Source organism: Choloepus didactylus, chromosome 16, assembly GCF_015220235.1.
Source record: "Choloepus didactylus isolate mChoDid1 chromosome 16, mChoDid1.pri, whole genome shotgun sequence".
NCBI classification, from domain to species: Eukaryota; Metazoa; Chordata; class Mammalia; order Pilosa; family Megalonychidae; genus Choloepus; species Choloepus didactylus.
The window spans coordinates 56,886,523-56,909,757 of record NC_051322.1 but is presented as its reverse complement, the minus strand read 5'-3'; the positions used below and the strand labels follow the sequence as shown (position 1 = coordinate 56,909,757).

The following is a 23,235-nucleotide window of genomic DNA, read 5'->3' as shown; positions in this document are numbered from 1 at the left end:
GTTGTTCATTACCGATTTATTCAATATATTAAACACTTAAAGTTCTTGGACAAAACAATAAGCTGATTTTTGTTGCAATGATCATTTTAAGAGAATATCTTCTATTTCAAACGTTATATTCTATTGTTTACTGACTGAAAGATAAAGCTTTTAGTCCAACTGAAAATTGCTTAAAAAAGGATCTTTAGAGATTACAACATTTCTCTCCATCTTAACATGTTTTAACATAGAACACTGGCTGGAAACCAGAGCAGAACATAAACAACAACAGAAGTATCAGCTATGTTTACTATGGTAGATTATAGAAAGCACTGTTAATTTGTGTGTGTACAGTTAGGCACTGACTGAGGCATTTAGACACCATTGATTATAAAGTGCATTAAATACATAAATTCAAAGGAATAATTCAATAAAACCCAGGTTTCTTTCTTGGGATCAATCAGCCCAGAAACATGCATAGATGGACATATTAAATATGTACCATATAACAGTCTTTTATTAGTTATACTTCTACAGTAATAATAGCAATCCAGTGAACTTGCACTCTTTATCCAAAGATTTCAAAGTCTTTGCATCAAAGAATGTGGTGTTGGAAGTTCAAGATTCCACAGCACAGCATGAGAAAGAGATTCCCAAACAGTAGAACCAAAATAAAAGCTCAAAGAGACAAGCCTACATTTCTTGTGGTTCATAATTCCCTGAATTTCCAAATTTGCCACTTGTTACCTGACATAGCTACAGCATTGGCTCTAAATACAAATGATTTTTAAGTTTCAGGAATAAGATAAGAATCAACTAACAAATAACACAATTTGTCTTTTTTATAATTCAACAGCCCATCTTTGAAAAGCACACAGTAATATGTCAGAAGTGGCTTTTTAACAGCATATGTTTACACATTGATTCATAATACCCATTGATTCATACTGATTCATAATACCTATTGATTCATAATACTTATGATCCTTGGATAGAAGAAGACATTTTACCCTGTGTGTACACACACACACACATTTACATTAAACATGATGGGTCTCCATAGTTCAGCATACCTATATTTAACACAAAAGCCAAAGTGCATCAATTCATTGAAATTCTGACTTTCAGTCTTTTAAAAGAACAAAGTTTTCTGTCTCCTTGCTTGGTACTGAAAACCTTATCCATCTTAGAGTTTAACCGAGACTCGCGTTACCATAGTTTAAAATGAGTTTCTGTGAAATTCATGAATATGCCAGACCCCACTGGAGCCAAGTCAGAGGCCGGTGTGAACCCACAGTGGGGGAAGGGACAGGGAGGGGTCCCACAGCTGTTCTGCTCTTGCCTTAATGCACAAAGCACGCTCTGCTTTGTCAGGTACCCGCTGGGCAGGCATTTTGGGCATTTTCTTTCTTAAAAACAATTTCCAGCACTATCTGAAAATTTCTTTTTGGACAATGTGGTTAAGGTTTCTATCTTTTCCATCAAATACAGAACTAAGTTAGCTCTTGCCTTGTGCTTCCTTACCTCGGAGGAGACGCAAAATGCGCTCATTTTTTGTTAGTTCTGCTGGAAGTTCATTGGCCTGAAAGAAGTAAAATAGGCATTAGTGAATTCCCACAGTTGGTGTGAATTTCGTGGCTCCACCAAGGGCCCCTACACAAACTTTTTCCTCTACTGATGAAAAATCTCCACTGAACCCACTTTTTTGTGTGTTAAGGCATTAAAGCTCCCCTTAAAAGTATACATATTGCCTACTATGACTGTTAGAGTAATTTTTCTATCCAGGCATATCCCTTACTAGACCGCAATCTTCTGGATGGCTAGCTCCATGTCTTGTTAATCATTGTACCCTCATTTCCTGGGTAGATCAGACTAAAGGGTAGAGGATGATATTAAACGTGCTTTAAAACTTTGGCTTCTGTGTAGGACCAAAAGAAGAGATGGTTGTATGGTGCAAAATCTATATTTTCTGTAGCTCACCATATACTTTAACGTGTATGGTCAGTTTACTCAAATGCTGTAATTACATGGAAACTTGACTAGGGAGTGAGACCTTCTTATTTGTACAGGTTTAGCATGAAACCCTGATACAACCCAGAGTAATTTGGGCAGAGATTAAAAAGTATATGCAAAGCCCCTTGAGGGACTATGGAAAAATGTGGAACTATTAAACTTCCCCAGCTGGGGAATCCCTGATACTCTCACAAGCACTGGGGACCACCAGCTTAGTAGGCCAAGCCCTCAATCTCGGGGCTTGCCCTTCTAAAGCTTGTTACTGCAAAGGAGAGGCTAAGCCTACTTATACTTGTGCCTAAGAGTCACCTCCAGAGGGCCTCTTTTGTTGCTCAGATGTGGCCTCTCTCTCTAAGCTAACTCAGCAGGTAAATTCACTGCCCTCCCCTCTACGTGGGACATGACTCCTAGAGGTATAAATCTCCCTGACAATTTGGAACGTGTTTCCAAGGGATGAGCCTGGATGCTGCATCATGTGACTGAGAAAGTCTTCTGGACCAAAAGGAGGAAGAGAATTGAAACAAAATAAAGGTTCAATGGCTGAGAGATTTCAAGTGGAATAAAGAGGTCATTCTGGAGGTAGCTCTTACGCGTTATATAGATATCCCTTTTTAGTTTTTAGTTTATTAGTATAGTTAGAAGGAAATATCTGAAACTGCTGAACTGCAATCCAGTATCCTTGATTCTTGAAAGCGATTGTGTAACTAGCTTATATGGTGGGACTGTGTGATTGTGAAAACCTTATGGCTCACACTCCCTTTACCCAGTGTATGGACAGATGAGTAGAAAAATGGGGACAAAAAGTAAGTGAATAATATGGAGGAGGGGGTATGGGACATTTTTGGTGTTCTTTTTACTTTTATTTTTATTCTTATTTTTATTTTTTGGAGTAATGAAAATGTTCAAAAATTGTGGTGATAAAGGCACAACTATATGATGATACTGTGAACAACTGTTTTACACTTTGGATGACTGCATGATATGTGAATATACTTCAATTTTAAAAATCTTTAAAAAAAGTAAATGAGGCGGGGAGGAAGGATATGGGATGCTTTGAGTGTTCTCTTACTTTTTATTTTCATAATCTATGAAAGTTTGTAAAAATAATTTGCCAGTATGGTTTGACGCCCCTGCTTTAATGTGGACAGTTAAACGAAATGGCAAGGTCCTGGAGGCAACTTGCCAGAATATTTCTAAAGCCAAGGCCAATTTATCTGTACGTGTTGAAATCCCCCACACACACCTTCATCATATTATCTGTGAGACAACTTATCTGAGGCTCTCTGCCCTTGTAGAACTCCTAGGATGTCCTGACATTCTTTAAACCTGGGTCCTGCTTTCCTGAAACTGGGACTTTTGTCAGGGGTAAATAAGTTTTGTTGGATAGCATTCCATCACCTTATAAGGCTTACCTGTCTTATTGTTTTTCCTCTAATCAGCCATATATTTCTTAGTGCAACCTCCTTGTATTTACTATATAAGCTGCCTCTTTCCCAGGGAAAAAACAAAGGGCTTTTGCTCAAAATAGAACATTCCCCGATTTGCAAGTTGTCTCCTTTTGATAAATAAATGGTACCTCTTTTTTAAATTCTTAAAATTTTTCTTTTATTTGACAGGACTAAGGTATCAAGTGTCATCCACCATTGCTTTTGCACCAGTAGATCAATTGTCAGCATGGTGAAAGAGGAAAATGACATCATTGTATTATTATGAATGTTGCTTTGACTTCTTAGACCCCCTGAAAGTGTCCTGAGGACCCTCAGCAGTCCACAGAACACATGTGGAGAACTGTCATTACAGAGGAATCAAGAGGGGGCCATCAAAGGGGAGAAGGGCAAACAGAACAGGAGAGAGGGCCTCGATGTAGACCTTACCTGTCTCACATACTTTTCTTTCCGCAGCCAAGCCTGAAACCCCAGTTGTTTGACCTTGGGCCCTGATCCTAGGTGAAGCTCCTACACTCCCCAACTTCTCAGCCCAATCCTGCCCCCAAAGCCCCACCTGCTGACTGGGACCTCACTTTTTGAGAACTATGCAAAGATTTGTTGGTAATTATGAGTTTCCCACAAATGGCCTACTGGGCAGCAGGTCCAATAGCAGCACCCCTACCCACCGTATAGGACCCTTGGGTGCTGATGCTGGATCGAATCAGATGGGAACTTGCTATGTTATGCCACTAGGGACCAGAGGCCCCTCCATAGGGTCAAATTCTACTATGGGCTTAGTTCCTGCAGGAGCAGATGTGCCTGCCTAAAGTCTGGGCCTGCAGAGCAATGCTTCTGGGAACCAGACCTAAGTTCTATCCAGGCTCAGTGGAAACATTCAGGAATAACTGAGCTGTTTTGCATCAGTCCTTGGCACACAGTGAACAGGATGGAAGTCAACCAGAGGATCCACTACAGGCAGGAGGAAGAGGGGATCAAAGAAGTTGAACCTGTGTCTACAAGCTTGGTAAGTTATCAGCTGCATTATGTGACCATCTCCATGAGTGTCCATATCCTTTGCCATGAAAAAAGCTTTACACCCTCAAGCTGGGCCTGTTGTCAAGTTTTGGTCAATCATATTACTGTTCTGTGTGTCATCCATATCATTCTAAACACCTGGTCTCATTCCTCTTCTCTCCCTATTGGTCCCCACTGAGATCCCAGGTTGCTGAGGTTGTATGAACTGTTATAATGGCTAGTGCCCCAGGCTAGCCAGCTCCTAAAAGCCATCTTTTCCATTATGGAGCAGAACTGTAGGTCCATGTGCATGATACTACAGCATCAAACTCCAGGTTTCCTCACTGTTCCTGGCAGAAGATGAGCTGTCTTCAGTTGGGGGTGTTGGGAACACAGGACACCTGCACCCATGGGGGTGGCTATTCTGTGGAAATGGCTACTGGGGCCATTGGTTGATACTCTCCTTTGGTTTCTACCTAGAAGTCCCAGAGCAGGATCCCGGAACCCCACCAGCAGAAGACTGCTGCTGTTGTAGCTTAGAAGTCACTTTCTCTGCAAAGCCTTCAACAGCATTCTTTACTTCTCTGCTTATAGCTCTTGGCACTCTACACTGTAGTTGCCTGTTCAATTGTCCTCATTCTCCCCCAACTCTGAGGTCCACCAGGGCAGAGACTGTGTGGATCTGATTCCCCATTCTAGCCCCAGTACATAGCATACTGCATGGATCTAGTAGTTGCTTAATAAGTGTTTGTTGAATGAGTTTATGACGGCCAGGAATACCCCCTGAAGAGTCCTGGGTGGCTATTCAAATTCCAATACCCTTGCTATTAAAGAGGCCACCTTCTCTGGTGGTGCTGGTAGGCAGTGGGGGCTTCCCTGGCAACTGCTCCCAGGTCTCTAAGGGTTTCTGCAGTAGGAGGCTCCAACAGGGGCAGCCACACTTACATCAAGTAGCTTTAGGGAAGACTCAAAGTCCAGCATTTTACTCATTGGAAATTACCCATCACCATTATAGCTGAGATTTTAGGAGACACACAAGGAATTGAATCTTCAGTCTCTCTATAAAGGTTCTAAAGTTTCTTCTTCTTCTTAATTCTGTAGGGAATAGTGCACCAATGAAGATATTGATTTCTTTAGGAAGTCTATGTACATGATCTAAAGATAAGAGGGCGATTGTGATTTCAACTGGCTTATCACACAGCTAGGCCAACTAATGGAAAACAAATCTGAGTATATTAGGAAGAGATAAGCAGAAATGTTGTCTTCAAGCAATTCAATGGTAGGAATGGGGAAATAATTCCACATGTGAAGTGGAAGTAACAAAAGATACCCTTGGCATGTTGTTGAATTGCTACTTCTTAAAGTTTCTTTTCCAAATGTCATGAAATCGTGCTATATATTTATGCTTTTATACTTTAAAAAGTTTAACAGTAATAGATAATTTATAAAAATTCAAATAATACCTAAGTATAAAGTAAAAGCTACTTTTCCTCCCCCTATTAAACCAGAGCCAATCCTACTTCCTTCTTCAAAAGTTAGTGGCTTCTGATTAAGGCCCCATCCCATCAAGATGGCAGAGTAAGATGCTTCAGGGCTCTGCACCCCCACGGATACTTTGAATAACCAGCAAGAAATTGCAGAAACATCTTTCTCAAAACCACATAAAACAATTAAAGGACTGCAGTAACAGGGTAAGGGCAAAATCAAGAAAAAAGGCCACCTAAAACCTGTAGCATCTCTTGGTGCCCTTACTGGCCCCTCACCAGTTCGAGAGAGCCAAGCTGCATTCCCAATGAGGGTCCTTGGTCCCAGTTCTGGAGGAAGCAGAGTAACCCTCATGCACATACTGGGGGCCTGTATGTCTGGCCCAATCTGTCTGGAAATGGTCTGAGAGACTTGCCATCCCAGAACTTGCCCTGTGTGTGGGAAAGCAGTCAAGTTATGGCTGCTGGGGGAAAGGAATTGGTGGCTGTAGGACATACAGTGCAGAGCCTGGGACTGTGAGGAAACTGTTTGCTAGGGAAGAGGAAACTTGTATCCGTATCCATGTCTGTGTAAACGAGGGATTTCCAAGGGCCATATGCACAAGCCCAGGACAAGAGGCATGTGTAGAAAAGATCAGGGCAGTCCCTAAATTTGGTCTCAAACTATTCTCTACACTCATTTTAAGGATAAGGCCTGAAGGCAAGCCCTCACACAGGTCAATCTTCAAAGACTGGGAAAGGTGTTTACTGTTTTTTTGGTTGTTAGTTCCTGGCATTCAAGAAAAGCTCAGTCATAATACTAACTGGATACAAACTTAAAGAGAAGATGCCCCAGTGTCTAAAATCCAGTGACATATGTGTTAAAACATCAAAATGTCCAGGTTTCAACAAAAGATTACAAAAGATACAAAGAAACAGGAAGAGATGGCTCAGACAAAGGAGGAAATTAAAGCATTAGAAACCACCAAGGAGGAGGACCAGACCTGGGACATGCCAGATAAAAAATTTTTTTTAAATGTCCTAAATGCGCTCCAAGAGCTAAAGGAAAACATGGGCAAAGAACTAAAGGAAATCAGGAAAACAAGAGATGAACACAAAGAGTATACCCATAGAGGGATGGAAATTATGAAAAGGAACCAAACATAGCTGAAGATCAAAGTAAGAGAAATTTAAAACTCCGTAGAGGGTTCTACAGCAAATTGGAGCTGGCAGAAGAATCACTGAACTTGAAGGTAAGACCATTGAAATCATCCAGTCTGTGGAGCAGAAGGAAGAAAGGATGAAGAAATGTGAACAGAGGCTGAGGAACCTGAGGGACACCATCAAGCACACCAATGTCCGTATTGTGGGAGTCCCAGAAGGAGAAGAAAGAGAGAGAGGGGCAGAGAGACTATTCAAATAAATAATGGTAGGAAAGTCAGCGGTTTAGCATGTTTCCTCAAGACTTTTCCTGCTCTACTCTCCTCTCCCAAAACTCTACATTTGGCTGCTTAAGCAGATGTGAGTAGGAGGAAGTACAAGGACAATCATTCTTTCTATTATTATTGTGCATCCTCCCACCTTCAAGTTTGGCCTAATTGTAAACTAAGGATTTAGAAGTATAAAAAAAAATAGAGGTGGTTTTGTAACAGTGGCGTTTATTCCTATTAATTATATAAAAGCAACTTTTTCCCCTTGTTTAACCACTAATTGCACAAGCAGTTCTCAGGATATGAGCGTCCAACTTATGGAGGATGGTGATAAACTACCAGAACTTTGACATTTTTAGGGCACTTGATGATAGAGTAACCCTTACTCCCCACTGCTACCCTTCCCACACCCCTTCTCTCAGGATGCTATACCATTGTGAACTGAAAACCACTGATGATATAATTTTAGTATAATTACCTTGGTCCAAATGTACTGCTCACTAATAACCTTCTAATAGCAACTTTCATGCCTTAACTGTACATAAATATGGAGGTAGTGAGTGGGGCCACTTTTTATCCCTTGCCTTGGAAGACACTGTCTTATCTGTTTGCATAGGGGCCCAGTGGAGTTAAAAGACGTGTAAAGGGTCTAAAACAGATAATTGTACACCAGTGTTCACAGCAGCATTATTCACAATAGCCAAAGGATGGAAACAACTCTAGTGTCCATCAACAGATGAATGGATAAGCAAAATGTGGTACATACAATATGATGGAATATTATTCAGCCATAAAAAGGAATGAAGTTCTGATACAGGCTATAATGTGGATGAACCCTGAAAACTTTATGCTCAGTGAAATAAGTTAGACACAAAAAGACAAATATTGTATAATTCCACTTACATGAAATATCTAGAATAGGTAAATTCATGGATTCAGCAAATAGATTAGAGGTTACCAGGGGGCAGGGGGAAGGGATAGTGGGGAGTTATTGCTTAATGGGTACAGAATATCTGTTTGGGGAGATGAAAAAAGTTTGAGTAATGGATTGTGCTGATGGTAATACAAGACTGTGAACATAATTAAAGCCACTGAACTGTATATTTCAAAGTGGCTGAAATGGCAAATTTTATGTTACATATGTTACCACAAATAAAAATTTTAAAAAAATGCACTGTTCTGAGAAACAAAACAAAACCACCACCAACAAAAAAAGGGTAAAGCTAGTACCTTGTTTCTCAGGGCTGGGTCCGCCCCAGCTTCCAGGAGCAAGGCAACTGTTTTAATATTCCCACTGAGCACTGCCGCATGGAGCGCCGATGTCCCATTCTAAGAGAAAAGATGGTGCATTAGGAGTGAGCCCACAGCCATCAGCACTCAGACAGCTTGGGCTTTCATCATAAACCATCCTGAGTGAAGAGACCAACATCACAGCCTTACTCTTACCTCCTACTCTCCTAAGTCATGTCTAGTCTAGGGTCTTCGGATACAGTATAAATATCGCCGACGTTCTTCTGCGAGTGAAAAAAGGGATCTGGCCCAGGGTGCACATGACTTTGTGTTCACTACATCAGCTGTATGTACTCTAGCACCTGCTTACAAAAAAAATCCAACAGCACTGTACCAAATGTCTTTTCTCTTTAAGAATCACATATACAGTCTGCACTTTGGGGTAGCCACTTGGAGCAGGCTGGAGGGATGGTGGTTAGCCAAGGGGTTGACCTGTTAGACCAACGGAAGCTCTGCTCACTCAGGCTGGCAGGAGGGTGACTGTAGAGTTACAGGGCCTAAGAGTAAGAGTATGTGGACTGAGAAAACCCTCAAGCACTGAGTTGGAGCGTTTCTGAGCAGACAAGGGTCTAGTGCATGGGTTGCTGATGTTTCAAGAAATTTACTGCAAATATTTATTGAAATAAGGAAGCAGCTCCACACAGCATGTAGCTGGATTCTGGGAGGGGAGGGAAAGAGAATGTAATAAATCTAATATAAGAACACAGTGTAGACATATTACACCATTCCAGAGAGCACATATGTCCATGAATAGTACCTAATACAAATTTAGTTCCCAAATTAACAACTTAGAATAAAAATGCACTCTGATTTTGTAAAGGAGTAAAATATCATATGCAGAGAATTATTTCAGTCAAGTAGCATTTTTCTATGTTTGCTTTTATAATATTCACTAATCTGGTAACATTTTACTTAACTAAACCTCAAGCAACCTGTCAACTTCACCTATCTGCACCCTGGCTAAGAGTAAAAAAACAAGCCAAAAAAGAGCTGTTTGAAATGAGACTAGGTACTGAAAAGTCCGTTTCTAAAGCTCATTCCTTTTATTTATAGAATTCATTCTTTAGACTGTTCATTCTTACTTTACAGATAATGTTAACAAGTTAAGCCTTCTAGTTTCCAAGCTCATGGAAAATTAGAAGTCACTTACTGGGATAGGGGAGAGGAGCCAGTACACTGACAAAGCAGTTATATATTAGCTGACATTGAGAATGGAGTCTAAAAATATGAAGAACAGACAAACAGTGTCCAGAAAGCCTCTGGGAACATTCAGGGACAAGTAGATGTCATACACATCAACAGCCCGTTATACCTATCAATACACATCAATAGATACATTAATAGCCACTGTGCCAAGTTTAGCACAGGCTTGGGGCCTCTGTTTAAGAAAACAGGACAATATAAACCAGGCATCAACAAACTATGGTCCCTAACGCCAAATCCAACCGCCCTACCTGTTTATGTATGTCCTGCAAACTAAGAATAGTTTAAGAAATTTTTAATGATTAAAAAAAAAGGAAAAATATTTTGTGCTGTGAAAATATGAAATGTCATAAATACAGTGTCCATAAATAAAGTTGTCTTGGAACACAACCATGTTCATTCATTTACATATTGTTCATGGCTGATTTCACGCTACATGACAGACTTGAGCAGTTGTGACAGATTGTATGGCCCAAAAAGCCTGAAATATTTACTATCGGGCCATTTACAGAAAATGTTTACCAACCCCTGGTATATGCTATCATTTAAAAATATTTTAATCCAAAATGATTAAAACTCAAAAAAGAGTTTGGGTCTCTCATTTCTGGAAGATCCATCTCTCCAGAATGACACATTCTCTGAGCTTCAGATAGTTGAGGCTTGTTTTACTTCACTGAAGGCCATCTCAGGTCAGTGCTCCAGATAATGAAGAGAAGGAGCACAAGTGTCTCTCTCCATTGATTTCACAAATCCTACCAATGATATTAACATGGTTTACTTTCCAATTTAGCGATTTCATTATTACTAATTTCTTTTCTGGAAAAGTAGGCTTTTCTGATTCACTCATTTTACAACTTTCCCATTTCCTGCAGTGCCAATGGATTTCCAGCATCAAGAAGTGTGTTCTTTCTAGAATCCAACAAACCATGATAATTGTATCCTACTACTACTGCAGTCCCCAAGTAAGGACTTCCCATTTTCTAACCTCTCTCTTTTGCAGAGGGGTAAAATTTCTCCCTGGGCCTTACCTTCAAAATACCAAGGGTGGGTGCGAATTTAAGCAACTCCTTTATCACTTCATTATACCCTTTGTTGGCTGCTTTGAGTAAAGCTGTTGTACCATCCTTCACAGAAAGAGGAAAAAAGTTGATTGTTAACATATGTGTGTGTTGGCTGAGAAGTCAATGTTAGTTGAGAACTGGGAACATGTTTGTCAGAAGCAGGCAAAATACATAAATGAAAGCACAGCACTGCAATATCTCTTAATCTAGAAGCATGGGAGAACAGAGTAAGCAGTTAATTCTGCATGAAAGAATATCAGACAAAATATGGGGGTTACTGTACTGTCTTAGAAGCCTGCCATTTGGGGATTCATACTCTGTAGTTCCTTAGAACACAGAGTAAGGGTCAAGCGGAATTTCAAAGGCATGTTTTTAGAGCACTGAGAGATCAAAGAGGCATTCTCTGCAGTTCATGACTTAGCAGAAATGAATTGTTCAACTGCTTTTAGTAATTTAAATTATTGTTGAACTGTATTTACTGTTTTAGAATTTTAAATATGCATTTCTTTTTGTCTTCCCTTGTATACAACCTTGCTCTGGTCTGCTCCAGGTATCTGTTTGCCTGGGTGGGTGCAGTGTGGGGTGGAGAATAGACTGAGATCTGTTGAAAAAGAATGCAAGGACGAATTCAAAAACTGACCTTCTGCTGATGTCATCAGTTTTTGCCCCGAGAAGGGCTTTTGCAGATTCCTCTTTCTCCTGCGTTAGCATATCAACACTGTTGGGAGGATTTAGCTTACAGAGTTCTCCTGTAGTCGAGGAATACCCCAGCCTGCCATTACCCATTAGCTGAAATCAGGAAGGAGGGTAGGATTAGGGATCCCATGGGATTTCTGGCTTCAGAGATTGGGGGAAGAAGAAAAAGAGAGTGGGACAGAGGCCAGGGAAGAGGTGGGCAATGTGTCTTCTGATCTCCCCTTTCTGGGCTCTGCCTTGGAGAGGAGGAAGGCGGGTCCAATAGGTGAAGGTAATACCAGGAGCAAAGAGGCTATAGACAAAGTACAAGGCAAATGGCAAGATCAGCAGAGACTGATTGGCAGTAGGGTCTCCTAAGCTGCCCACAGTTCCTCTGGGGCAAAGGGCCAGCTGCTGCCCCCACTGACAGGGAATCAGGGGGCTCCACCAGAGGCCAAGTGGAGACAGAAGGCTGAGGGAGGGTGTCACAAGAGCTGCAGGGTGTGGGTCTGGGGAGCTGGGGAGAGGCCGAGTCAGCCAGGGAGCACTGCCTGGGAGCACCCCCTGGAGCACAACCAGGGGTGCTGTCTGACCCACGGAACAGGCCTCATGGCTAGGAATGCAGATCATGCAGCAAAGGTTGGCCAGGGGCACAGCACCAAGCAGACCGGCAGAGCCTGGCACACACGCCTGGCACACCTGGCATGGAGGCTAAGCCCCCAGCCTCCCCAGTCCCTCCAGAAGTCATCCTAGAAGCTCTGGCTAAAAGTATTGGCTCACATTAAGTTTAAACCAAACTGGACATTTGTTTCCCTGCTAAACAACAGGTGGAGGTCGGGAGAAAACCCAAGTGAGTTATCGGCAAAATAAAGACACATTTTCTGTGCACATCTAGGCCGAGGTAAACTCTGGAGCTTCATCCCATGCATTGCCAACACCGAGCCCGGCGCCCCGCAGCTTCTGTTCCAGACTCACGTTCCTGGCGGCGTCGCGGTCAGCCCCGCGCAGCAGCATCACCCTCACCACCTCGCTGTGGCCCATCTGCGACGCGATCCACAGGGGGGCCGTCCCGTCCTGCAGGGGGAGAAGGCCAGGGCGGCCACGGTGACGCGGGATGCCTGGACCCCCCACATCCTGCGACATCCTCTTTAACATCGAGTTCCTGAAATTTAAGATGCTGCAAAAGAAGTCTCCTGCACGAATCCCACACCCCCCTGGTAGTTCAGCCACCCAAGTGGCACTGCAAGAAGAAGAGGGCATTTTTAGCTGATTTATGGAGACTGCCACTTGGCAGGGCCTGGACTACTTGGGTAACTGTCAATATTCCATCTCTGTCCTATAAAAACTACCATGTTATGGTAGAATCTTTTACCCTAGAGGGTGACGCAGGACTAGTGCTTCCAACCCTCAGGGAGCTGCTAAGCCACACACTACAGCAGGACCAAATGTGACAAGCCCTCTTAATTTCCCCCCAGACCGTGTTAGTGCATTTGCTTTGCTGGGGGTCATACTCATCTTCAAGGTAACACAATACCCCCTGCCTAGCAGGAGGCCCTTCCTTCCCTTACAAGACTGGGCAGTTCCTTTGAGGGGCAGTCTGAGGGTGGGAGAACTAAAGCCACTTCTATGCTTCTATTTGAGTGTCCAAAATTCCCTAAGCCCACATCATTTTGGGGGGACTTTTGATGGATTTTATGCAAAATGTGACATTATATCTTCTGGAAGGTAGTACATCTTATAGCAGCATGGCATTTTTGGTAGTATTTTCTGGGTACCATTCCCCCAACAAGCTCTTTTCGATCGTCAGTCATGAGGCTTAGAGGTACTGCTTCAGAGGAGAAAGGGTGGAGCATCAAAGGGACGGAGAAGGGTTTGACAATAGGGTGGCTCTGACCAGGCAGAATGGGATGGAAAACAGGAAACCCCTCTATGCTGGGAGCAGAAGCTAGACAGGTAGGGAGGGAGAGCTCAGAGGCTGTGTTTTCCTCTCCCTCTGGGTTGAATGAGGGTGAGGGGGTGGGCAGAGGTTAGCCAGGGGTAGTAGAAACCCAGATAGATTATGAGCAATTCCAGATGCAGAAGAATTTTCTCCTCTTCTTGGAATGAAGTCCAGGAAAATTGCAAGCCCCCTAGAAAAGCTCTGTGAGTTGTCTGGTCCAGAGAACTGAGACCGGTCCCCAATCCCCCACAGGCCACCATCCACTCAGTGCCAGGGCATTCCCACCTGCCTGTGGGAAATCTGTTGGGAAGACACAGAGTGTCGTGACTTCCTGAACAGGGAGGACGGCAGGGCCAGCACCATGGTGAGACCAGTTACATCTCTGTGGGTACCAGTGTGGGATGCCCGGGGAGCAGAGAGGCCAGGTGAGCCAAGCACAAGCACCTGACAAGACTGTCTTCACCCCCACCCCAAGGCCCCCATGATGGCGTGACCTCTGAGAACTGGGAGAGAAGGGCAGGAGGAGAATATAGTGACTAAACCTAACCTTTGCAGTAATTAAGGTAATATGGTTCAAAGAGACTGTTTTTGCCAGATAAGACTGAACTGCCGATCACTGGGAATGCGAGCTGGAGAGCTAGATGACTCAGTTACAGAAGATTAAGTTACACTTTCTGCTGTGGTGTGCAATTTCAACTCCATCTACTAGCCAAAGAAGCCACAAAGATTATTATCCACTGCTGTCCTGGCAAAGGGACCGAGGGCAAAGATGTTTGAGACGGGTGGTAGACAATGGCAAATCAGGAGCCTAGGAGGGTCTTGGGACACTGAATGGTGGTTGGGCATGGGCCTGTGTCTTTGGAGAGATACGGGAAGGGGTGCTGAAATTAAGATGCAGGAAGGCTGAAGACGATCTTCACCTCCTTCATCACTGTCCCAAGGACCTCTTAGACCTTGAATCTAAACATTATGTGTCATTAGCCATCCATTCATTCATTCAACAGTTATTGTGCATCTTCTAAGTCTCAGGCAGAGAACTTAGGCACAGAAAGCAAATAAGACATGGTCTTTGTTCTCAAGGAACTCGGTCTAGTGGAGGAGAGACATGGAAGCAGATGGATTTCAGTGTCATGCAGTGCTACCACAAAGAGATATGGGCGAAAGCGTACAAAATGAACCAGATGAAGGACCATCTTGCTTCATAGGGATTATAGGGTCAGCCTCACGGATGGGGTGATGACTGGGGTCTGTGCCAGGTGGAAGAGAGGGGAAAGGGCATTCCAAATGGAAGGAGCAGCATTACACAGTGGCTTGGATGGGCACGGTGCATTCAGGGGGTGGGAACTCCTGCTGGCTGCAACACGGGGTGTGGGCAGGATTCGGGAGGTAGGAGAGAGAGTCTGGGCTCCACAGAGGCCTAAAATCTTGCAGGGTTTCCTGGCACTCGGGTGCTGACTTCTCCCTCCTTGCTTGCCTCCTTACGTGATCACTTCTTCCTTGCCTGCTCTGGATTCATTTTTTTCTTTGCTGTTATCTCCACCAGGGGGCAGGCAAGGAAAGGCATCCAGAAACTTAGCTGTTATTTGTAAAACTGTATTAATTGATACTAGTATGTGGGAAAGTACAGGAGAGTTGTTAAACTGGAAACAGTTATTAATATTATCTATTTATCATCATCATCATCACCATCCTAATCATCATCCTCAAATATTCATTTTCTTAATTGGAATAGTCATGGCAGGTAGAAAAAGCCATCACCATTTCCTGTTTGTGTGACCTTAGGAAAACCACTCTGAGCTTCAGTGTCCTCATCTGCAAAAATATTAGCCTCCCAGAGATAATACCGAATGAGAAAACATATATAAAGGTACTGACCATAGGGTTAGTTAATGGTGATGCTCAGAAAATGCTAGTTGAATCTGAATATTGTTTATCATGAAAACAGTAAATAGTTTACAAACCACTTCCATAGATTTGATTTGATTTGATTCCTCCAATCACCCTATGAGATAATTGACTGGTGAGCAGGTAGGAACTATTGGTAAAAGGAGATTTGGGGGTCACCTATGTATTTCATTACTGGTGATTTTCTTCAAATCTGATTTTTGAAAGTTGAGAAAGAGTTGAAAGTGAGTTAAAGCATTGTTGTCTGATTTATCTGATAATCAGCTGTCTTTTTTCTGTTTATCTTTTCATGTGTACATTCTCAATTTCTGTTTTCTCTTATTTTTCCCTTCTATTACTATGGTCAGGGTCTTCATTTGAAAGATGACTTCGTAATGAAAAGGATGGAAATTAAGGCAATTTAGCTCTTTTTGTAGAGTTTTGGTGAAAATCAAAACAGAAAAAAATTTAAAATATTTAAATAAGTTTTTAACATTTCTTGGCAAAAACATACAGGTTTTAAAATATACTAAGTCAAATAAATCACTGTGACGTGGATGTTACAATGTCTTTTGTAAAAGGAAATGTAACATTTAGCTTGAGGAAGACTCACAGGGTTACAATAGTTGTCTTTTTCTTACTCCCTTGTTATGGTCTGTTTGAAATGTTCTTTTATTGTATGTTTTTTTTTTTTTTTAATTTTTTTTTCATACAGTTGATTTAAAAAAGAAAGGAAAGTTAAAAAAAAAGAAAAAGAAAAACAAGGAAAAAAATATGTAGTGCCCCCTTGAGGAGCCTGTGGAGAATGCAGGGGTATTGGCCTACCCCACCTCGATGGTTGCTAACATGACCACTAACATAGGGGACTGGTGGTTTGATGGGTTGAGCCCTCTACCGTACGTTTTACCCTTGGGAAGACGGTTGCTGCAAAGGAGAGGCTAGGCCTCCCTATAATTGTGCCTAAGAGCCTCCTCCCGAATGCCTCTTTGTTGCTCAGATGTGGCCCTGTCTCTCTAGCTAAGCCAACTTGAAAGGTGAAATCACTGCCCTCCCCCCTACGTGGGATCAGACACCCAGGGGAGTGAATCTCCCTGGCAACGTGGAATATAACTCCCGGGGAGGAATGTAGACCTGGCATCGTGGGACGGAGAACATCTTCTTGACCAAAAGGGGGATGTGAAAGGAAATGAAATAAGCTTCAGTGGCAGAGAGATTCCAAAAGGAGCCGAGAGGTCACTCTGGTGGGCACTCTTACGCACACTTTAGACAACCCTTTCTAGGTTCTAAAGAATTGGGGTAGCTGGTGGTGGATACCTGAAACTATCAAACTACAACCCAGAACCCATGAATCTCGAAGACAATTGTATAAAAATGTAGCTTATGAGGGTGACAATGGGATTGGGAAAGCCATAAGGACCACACTCCACTTTGTCTAGTTTATGGATGGATGAGTAGAAAAATAGGGGAAGGAAACAAACATACAAAGGTACCCAGTGTTCTTTTTTACTTCAATTGCTCTTTTTCACTTTAATTATTATTCTTGTTATTTTTGTGTGTGTGCTAATGAAGGTGTCAGGGACTGATTTAGGTGATGAATGTACAACTATGTAATGGTACTGTGAACAATCGAATGCACGATTTGTTTTGTATGACTGCATGGTATGTGAATATATCTCAATAAAATGAAGATAAAAAAATTTAAAATATTTAAATAAGTTTTTAACATTTCTTGGCAAAAACATACAGGTTTTAAAATATACTAAGTCAAATAAATCACTGTGACGTGGACGTTACAATGTCTTTTGTAAAAGGAAATGTAACATTTAGCTTGAGGAAGACTCACAGGGTTACAATAGCTCTCACTGCATATCACCTGGAAAAGGTTTTGATGTATTTTGCATATCAGACGACAAAAAAAGAGGACTGCTGGGTGAAACCTACAGGGAGACTTTAGCTCAATGCCAGAAATTATAATGAAGGTTGATAAAGACTAAATGAGCTGAGGAGGTATTAATGAGTTCCTCAGCTCTGAGCTGTTTACAGTTGCTAGATTACCACCCAGAAGGATTGTTACAGAAAGGATCAAGTACAGATGGATGATTCAATAGGGTGGCTTCTGCAGTTTCTTCCAACTCTTTCATTGCCTCATTCCATTTGAGATAATATAGTCAAGTATCTTTTAACAATTTTCATAGATAGATCACAGTATCAGATGGCATCTAGGACATGACCTATCATAGAGACTGAACCTCTTGTGGTTTTCAGAGGCTCCTAAAGATTTACACAGGAAAAAGAATGAAAGCCATTCTCTTCCATGGGACTGAGTATACAAAGTGGCACTAGTTCTTTGCTTCTGTTGTCTTCCAGTCCTCATGCATTGGCTTTGTGCACCTACAGGCTCAACCCAGAAAGTCATGGAGGGACCAATTCTATTCTAGGTTGGGGGCCCAGGGGAATAAGGAACCTCGCCAGTAGCAGAGAGGTTCAATATCAAGACAACTTTGCTACCAGCCCTATCCTGGCCTAATAAGAAGGAGCACACTTCTGACTACTGTGTCCCTGCTCCATATTCCAGGTCCTGTAAGTGGGTCTGTAAAAGATGTTACAAGATGCCTGCAGGGCCCACAACCTGACCCCATTCTCCTCGGGAACAGGTGATGGGACCAAGGATAGAAGGGCAGCCAGGCCACTGTGGCTCTGTGTACACAGCTGAGCTGCAAAAAGGGCAGGGCTATCCCAAGATTTGGATTTTTACAGTCAAGGGTTGGGTCAGTGTGCTGTGGGGTAGCCCGGGGACCAAAGACAAGATAAGTAAGCAGAGCAAGCTGAACAAAAAAAAGGAGTGGGGACAGAGAAAAAGCAGGAAGGAGGGACTTTGAGATGACAGGGACCACATGACTCCTGAGAGAAAGAGTGTCACCCTGATTTCTGATGGGTTTTCTGTTCCAGGGAGAACTGGATGGGATAGTAATGAGAACAATAGCAATACTTAACATTTATTAAGAATTTGCTGTCTATCAGTCACTGTACTGACAGTTTTACAGGGATCAATTTATTTAATTTTCACCCTAATCCTATGGCAAAGGTACTAGCATTATTCTGGTTTTACAGGTGAAAAAAACCTGACACTCAGGGAGAATAAGCAACTTGTTCAAGGCCATGCAGTTAGCAGGCGAAACTGGGACTGTACTTCATTTCCTTAGGGTGTCCATATCCTTAGATGACCAAGCTGCTCCCCACCCAGAAGTCTGAGACTGGATCCCTAGTTGGCTCTTAGTTTTCCTGAGCCTGGCATCCTCCCATGAGCCTGGGCCCTACATCCAGAGCCTTCTGGTGCCTAGTCACTGATCACTACATCCTGCAGGCTTCCAGACCTCCTTGGTGCTCAACCTAAGCCACAAGGTGTCTTCTGACAGTCAACATACCTTTTCTGAGTGCCTCTATGTGCAGAGGGAAAACAACTGAGCCCGCTGCCCTCCAGAAGCAGTAGGGCCTCCCTATTGCTCTCTGCTCCCCTCTCCAACCCCTCAGGATACCGTGCTAACCTGCTGGCCCTCCCTTCTCCCGTTTGCCCACACTGGGTTCACCCCTCAAAGTTTGCGACCTGGGGGATCTTTAGCTTTTGGGTCCCAGCATGTCAGGATACAAGTCCAACCTAAGCCTTCAGTTAGAGAAGGTACTTTGTAGATGGCCTTTCTGTCAGGCTTCAAGGAAATACTGATGAGCACACTAGAAGGACTAGGTAGAGATAAGTGAGATGGGCTAACTCAGCTCTGGGTAAACAGACTCAGACCTTTGCCACTCTCAAAAAATATTGTTTTAATAAGTAGGTGAGTTGAGTTGGGAAAAGTGTAAGTCAAAGTGTTTTGTTGATAGAAAAATAGACTAGCCATCTCAGCTAGTGATTAGACAGGTTTGACTCATATCAACTCCTCTTGGGCAAGAGACATGGAAGAAAGGAAAATGTGTTTTTAGCCTATGGATTTCAATTATCTCTGTGACTCTTGACCTCTTTACCTAGGACAACTCAGAAGGAAAAGTATTTTCAAATTTTAAATTAGGAACTCAGTTTTTCCAAAGTCTGCCCATGGCTTTTTTTGTAATTATAATTTCTCATCACAAAAGTACTAAAAAGGTTTTCAGTTAGTACTTCAGTGATAGAGTTACTGAAAAAAGTCATTCCTATTACAGTTCAGATTCCCTACAGCTCAGATCAAATATCAGCTGAGTAATTTCAATGCAAGTCTATTAACATCCTATCACAGTGTACCACAAAATGCCAGGACTCCTTAGAATGGCAGTGCAAAAACTATATGTCAAACTTATCTAAAAATATTAAGAAATAAACCAGGCAAATGTCCTTGTACTTATTTTGTAAATTCAAGAATTTTCTCACAATGACAATGTGCCAGCCGAGATCTCAGAACAAAACACTGGTTTTCAGGCGCCCTACCTATAGAATATTCTACCACACACAGGCCAATTTAATGGAAACTTTTAGTTAGACTTCTCTTTTAACTTCCTCATAACTTGTGACAAAGTCAGCCAGGATTGGTATCTCTTTTGTCGTATTTATGGCACTACTTGTCTTCTTGGAACAGAAGTGAAGATGCCGAGTTTATACTTTCCAAGAAGGCAGGAGAATGTAACAAATCTAACCCAGCTGGAAATCTGCCCTCTAATTATAAGTTCACAGCAGGTAGCAAAAATGATTATGATTTGAGGGAGTCATGGGATTAGTGAACTTGATAAAAAGAAAAATTTCATTGCTTTTCTTTTTCCAGAAGTAATTCTTACTTTATAAAACACCATTTCCCTGAAGAACGCTCTTTTTAGAACTCTAGATGCTTACAATTCAAAACACCTGCTTTATATGCAGTCAAGGGCAAAGTCTCACTCGCAACTCGACCTGAGGGCTGGTGGGGTCGTTAACTCACGGAGCAGTCATCCACTCTGACAGGTGTTTGCCCTCATGCTCGAGGAATGAAAAACAGCTGTGCTGTGCTGTGGCTACTGCTGAAAGGTTGGCATCTACGTCACCATGTGACTCAATTTAGATTTAAGTGGACACAGTCCATGCAATTTTGGAAGTATAATCTCTTCTATCAACTTGTTTTTTTAAAAAGGTACGAAAGGTATCTTAGGCCTAGGAATTATAAAAAAAAAATTTTATAACTAGACTTAGTCAAAATGCCAGAAATCATTTTGGAAGGCTGTTCTGATAGAGGGACTTGATAATCTGAGAGGGCTTTCTCATCTCTTACTTCTAAGTCCACCAGGTTTATCTTCAATAAGGGCCTCCAAATAGAATTATGCAACCAAAAAATAACCAATTTTTAAAATTAATTTTGGTAAAATGAAGCTTCTGATTCAGAATCAATCAACAATCTGAAAATAAGAAAGACCAGCAAGAAAATGTTAACTCCACTCCCCAATGTCAACCACAGCAGGTATGGGAACAGAACTTTTCCTAAACTGCTTCCTTTCCCAGGAGTATTCCTGGGGCCATCTAAATATCAGAATGTCTTTAAATATAATCTTGCATTCATAGCAGCATCTAGCACATGATAGATGTTCACGAAATACTAATTGACTGTTGAATAAAACAATCAATAATTTGAGAGCTTAAAGAGATCATCAAGATCCTAATTTTCAAGTGAAGGAAGGGAGGTCCAGAGAGGTTAATTTAGTTTTTCAAAACCACTCAGCTAGTTATTGGCAGAGCTGGATCTAGAGCTCAGGATTCACAACCTCAAAGGCACTTCATTTTCTCGGGCTCTTTCTGTGCTTGGGCTTCTAAAGACTGAAGAAGCCTGTGGCCAAGAGCTCAGACCAGCCCTAAAGTTCCCATGGCTATCCATTCTGTGAACATACAGGCATTCCCATGATCTGCCTGGGTGTCACATACTGGTAAGAAATCAGCTTGACTTTTCCTAGAAAACTACCTTCATAGTAACGTTACCTCAATCTGAAATGTTTTATTAAAAACAAATTAATTAGGGCAGAAATAGTTCCTATATAAGAGAAGCTAATTACAATGCTTTACATTTGGATGGATCTTTACCAGTTATAAAATGCTGCCTGTTTTATATCTTGCAGTTCAGTGTCAACTAATTAATTTGCCAAATGTTAGCTTGCTGTTGGTAAAAAATCTCAGTTGCATCAAAATTGTGAGAGGTGAAGGTGCAAAACCCACTAATGATTCCAATGACATGGGCTCCTCTTTGCTTGGTGGGAGAAGTGGCTAACAGGGAAGGTGTAATCAGCAAAGGGGTCAGGCAGATCAAGGCTACTGGGACCCACCTCTATTTACCCATATCCCAGTCTGGCATACTCTGATGACCTTAGTGCAGCCATAATTTATTTGAACGGGAGATGGCAGAGGATGTACTTGACCTCAGACACCAAATAACCAAGCTTTAAAAATACTGAATTGTGATGTCAGCTTGATTTCATAGGCTTTAGAGAGAGTCCAACGCAAAGAACAGGAAGGATCCTCATCAAAGATTAACTTTTCACCACAGAGGCAACAGGCAACGAGCAGCAGAGGGGCCTGGTTTTTAGGTGCCTCCTGCTACAGGACCCCAGGCCCTCCCTGCATCACCACCCCACATAGCCAGACAAATGTTGGTAACAGACCTCACCTGCCTTGACTGGTTCACTTTTGCCCCTGAAGATAACAATAACCGAATAACATCCAAGTAACCACCTTGGGCAGCAAGGAAGAGGGCAGTGGCTCCATCCTGAGAGATACCAAAGTAAAAGAGATAAAAAAAGAATAATCATCTTTACATTTATTTTAAAAGAAATTAGATTTGAAAAAAAATGCATACATTTAACACAGTTTTCCATTTCCATCCCTTTTTGATTTCCATCCATTTATTGATTAAGAGCTAAGCGTTAGTTAAAAAGCAACCAAACAAATCTCCCAATACTATTTTGTGTGCTTCTAGGAAGAGGAGTCCTACCCCTTTCTCATTCTTCTCCCCTTATCTGCATTCCCCCCAACATACAGTTTCCCCATTAAAACACAAGAAGCTTTCAAAAAGCCCTCATAAGAATCTCTAGGAAGTCTCTCCATGCCTCCCCAACAGACAAAAACAACACCTATAAACACAATTAAGCAATCCTGAATAGAGCCCAAAACAAATACTCGTTTCCAATTTTCCTTAGTGTTCTTTTGAACTGGGCGTTTATGTCTTTTAGGCATTTATTTTTTCTTGAAGAAGTGCCATTAGGTAATTTCAGCAAATCCATCGATCAGTTGCTTTTCCCCAGATGCTTCCTTTACACGCTTCCAGAGCAGAAAGCATTCACAGTTCATGGCACACTTCATTATTTTTAGACCACAGTGGAAAACCTGAGCAAGCTCTGATGGAAAACACCTAGCTAACCCAGCTGATTACCACACCTCCCAGCAGCTAAAATACAAAACATTCTTCCCTGCAAGTCCAACCAGGTGTGTCACGTGGAGGGTACTGGATTTCCAGTGGGTGTTGGCCGAGCTGCCAGACTCCCCTCAAGGCAATCATTAAAAAATTAATCAGCCTGTAAAGCTTTTTAAGCAGACGCTTGCTATGGGGATAAAAATTTCAGTTGCTAAAGAAGATGTACCATGTCCTTGACAGCTGATAACTTTCAGGGATTTTCTAAAATGTACCATGCATGCATTGGATTTTTCATTGTGCTTTGCAAGTTTCAGTTCCTAAAAGTTTTCAGGATCATTGACCATTTCTTTCCCCCTAGATTGCAATTGTTTTTAATGGAAACATTTGGACTGTTTGGACAAGTGTAAAGTCTTAACATAAAATGGAAATAATGGTGCATGAAATTTCTTGAGTCACCTTTTATAGCAGA

At 42.1% G+C, this 23,235-nt stretch overlaps 1 protein-coding gene across 10 annotated transcripts in view; it reads right to left on the bottom strand.

Moving 5' to 3' along the window:
- Positions 1 to 474: 474 nt before the first annotated feature.
- Positions 475 to 23,235, bottom strand: part of ANKRD29 (ankyrin repeat domain 29) — a 45,624-nt gene continuing 22,863 nt past the window's right edge. For 6 of the 10 annotated variants that reach the window (XM_037806157.1, XM_037806151.1, XM_037806153.1 and 3 more), the window contains 6 exons: positions 22,023 to 22,121; positions 12,531 to 12,629; positions 10,848 to 10,943; positions 8,557 to 8,655; positions 1,504 to 1,561; positions 475 to 1,052 (listed from right to left, as the gene is read on the bottom strand). In XM_037806157.1, the coding sequence (XP_037662085.1) occupies positions 1,015 to 1,052; positions 1,504 to 1,561; positions 8,557 to 8,655; positions 10,848 to 10,943; positions 12,531 to 12,629; positions 22,023 to 22,121 (489 nt within the window). In that variant the 3' untranslated portion in view covers positions 475 to 1,014. Of the gene's footprint in view, positions 1,562 to 8,556; positions 8,656 to 10,847; positions 10,944 to 11,410; positions 11,482 to 12,530; positions 12,630 to 22,022; positions 22,122 to 23,235 lie in introns of those variants that run through there. The other 4 variants (XM_037806152.1, XM_037806154.1, XM_037806155.1 and 1 more) reach the window with 3 other exon arrangements.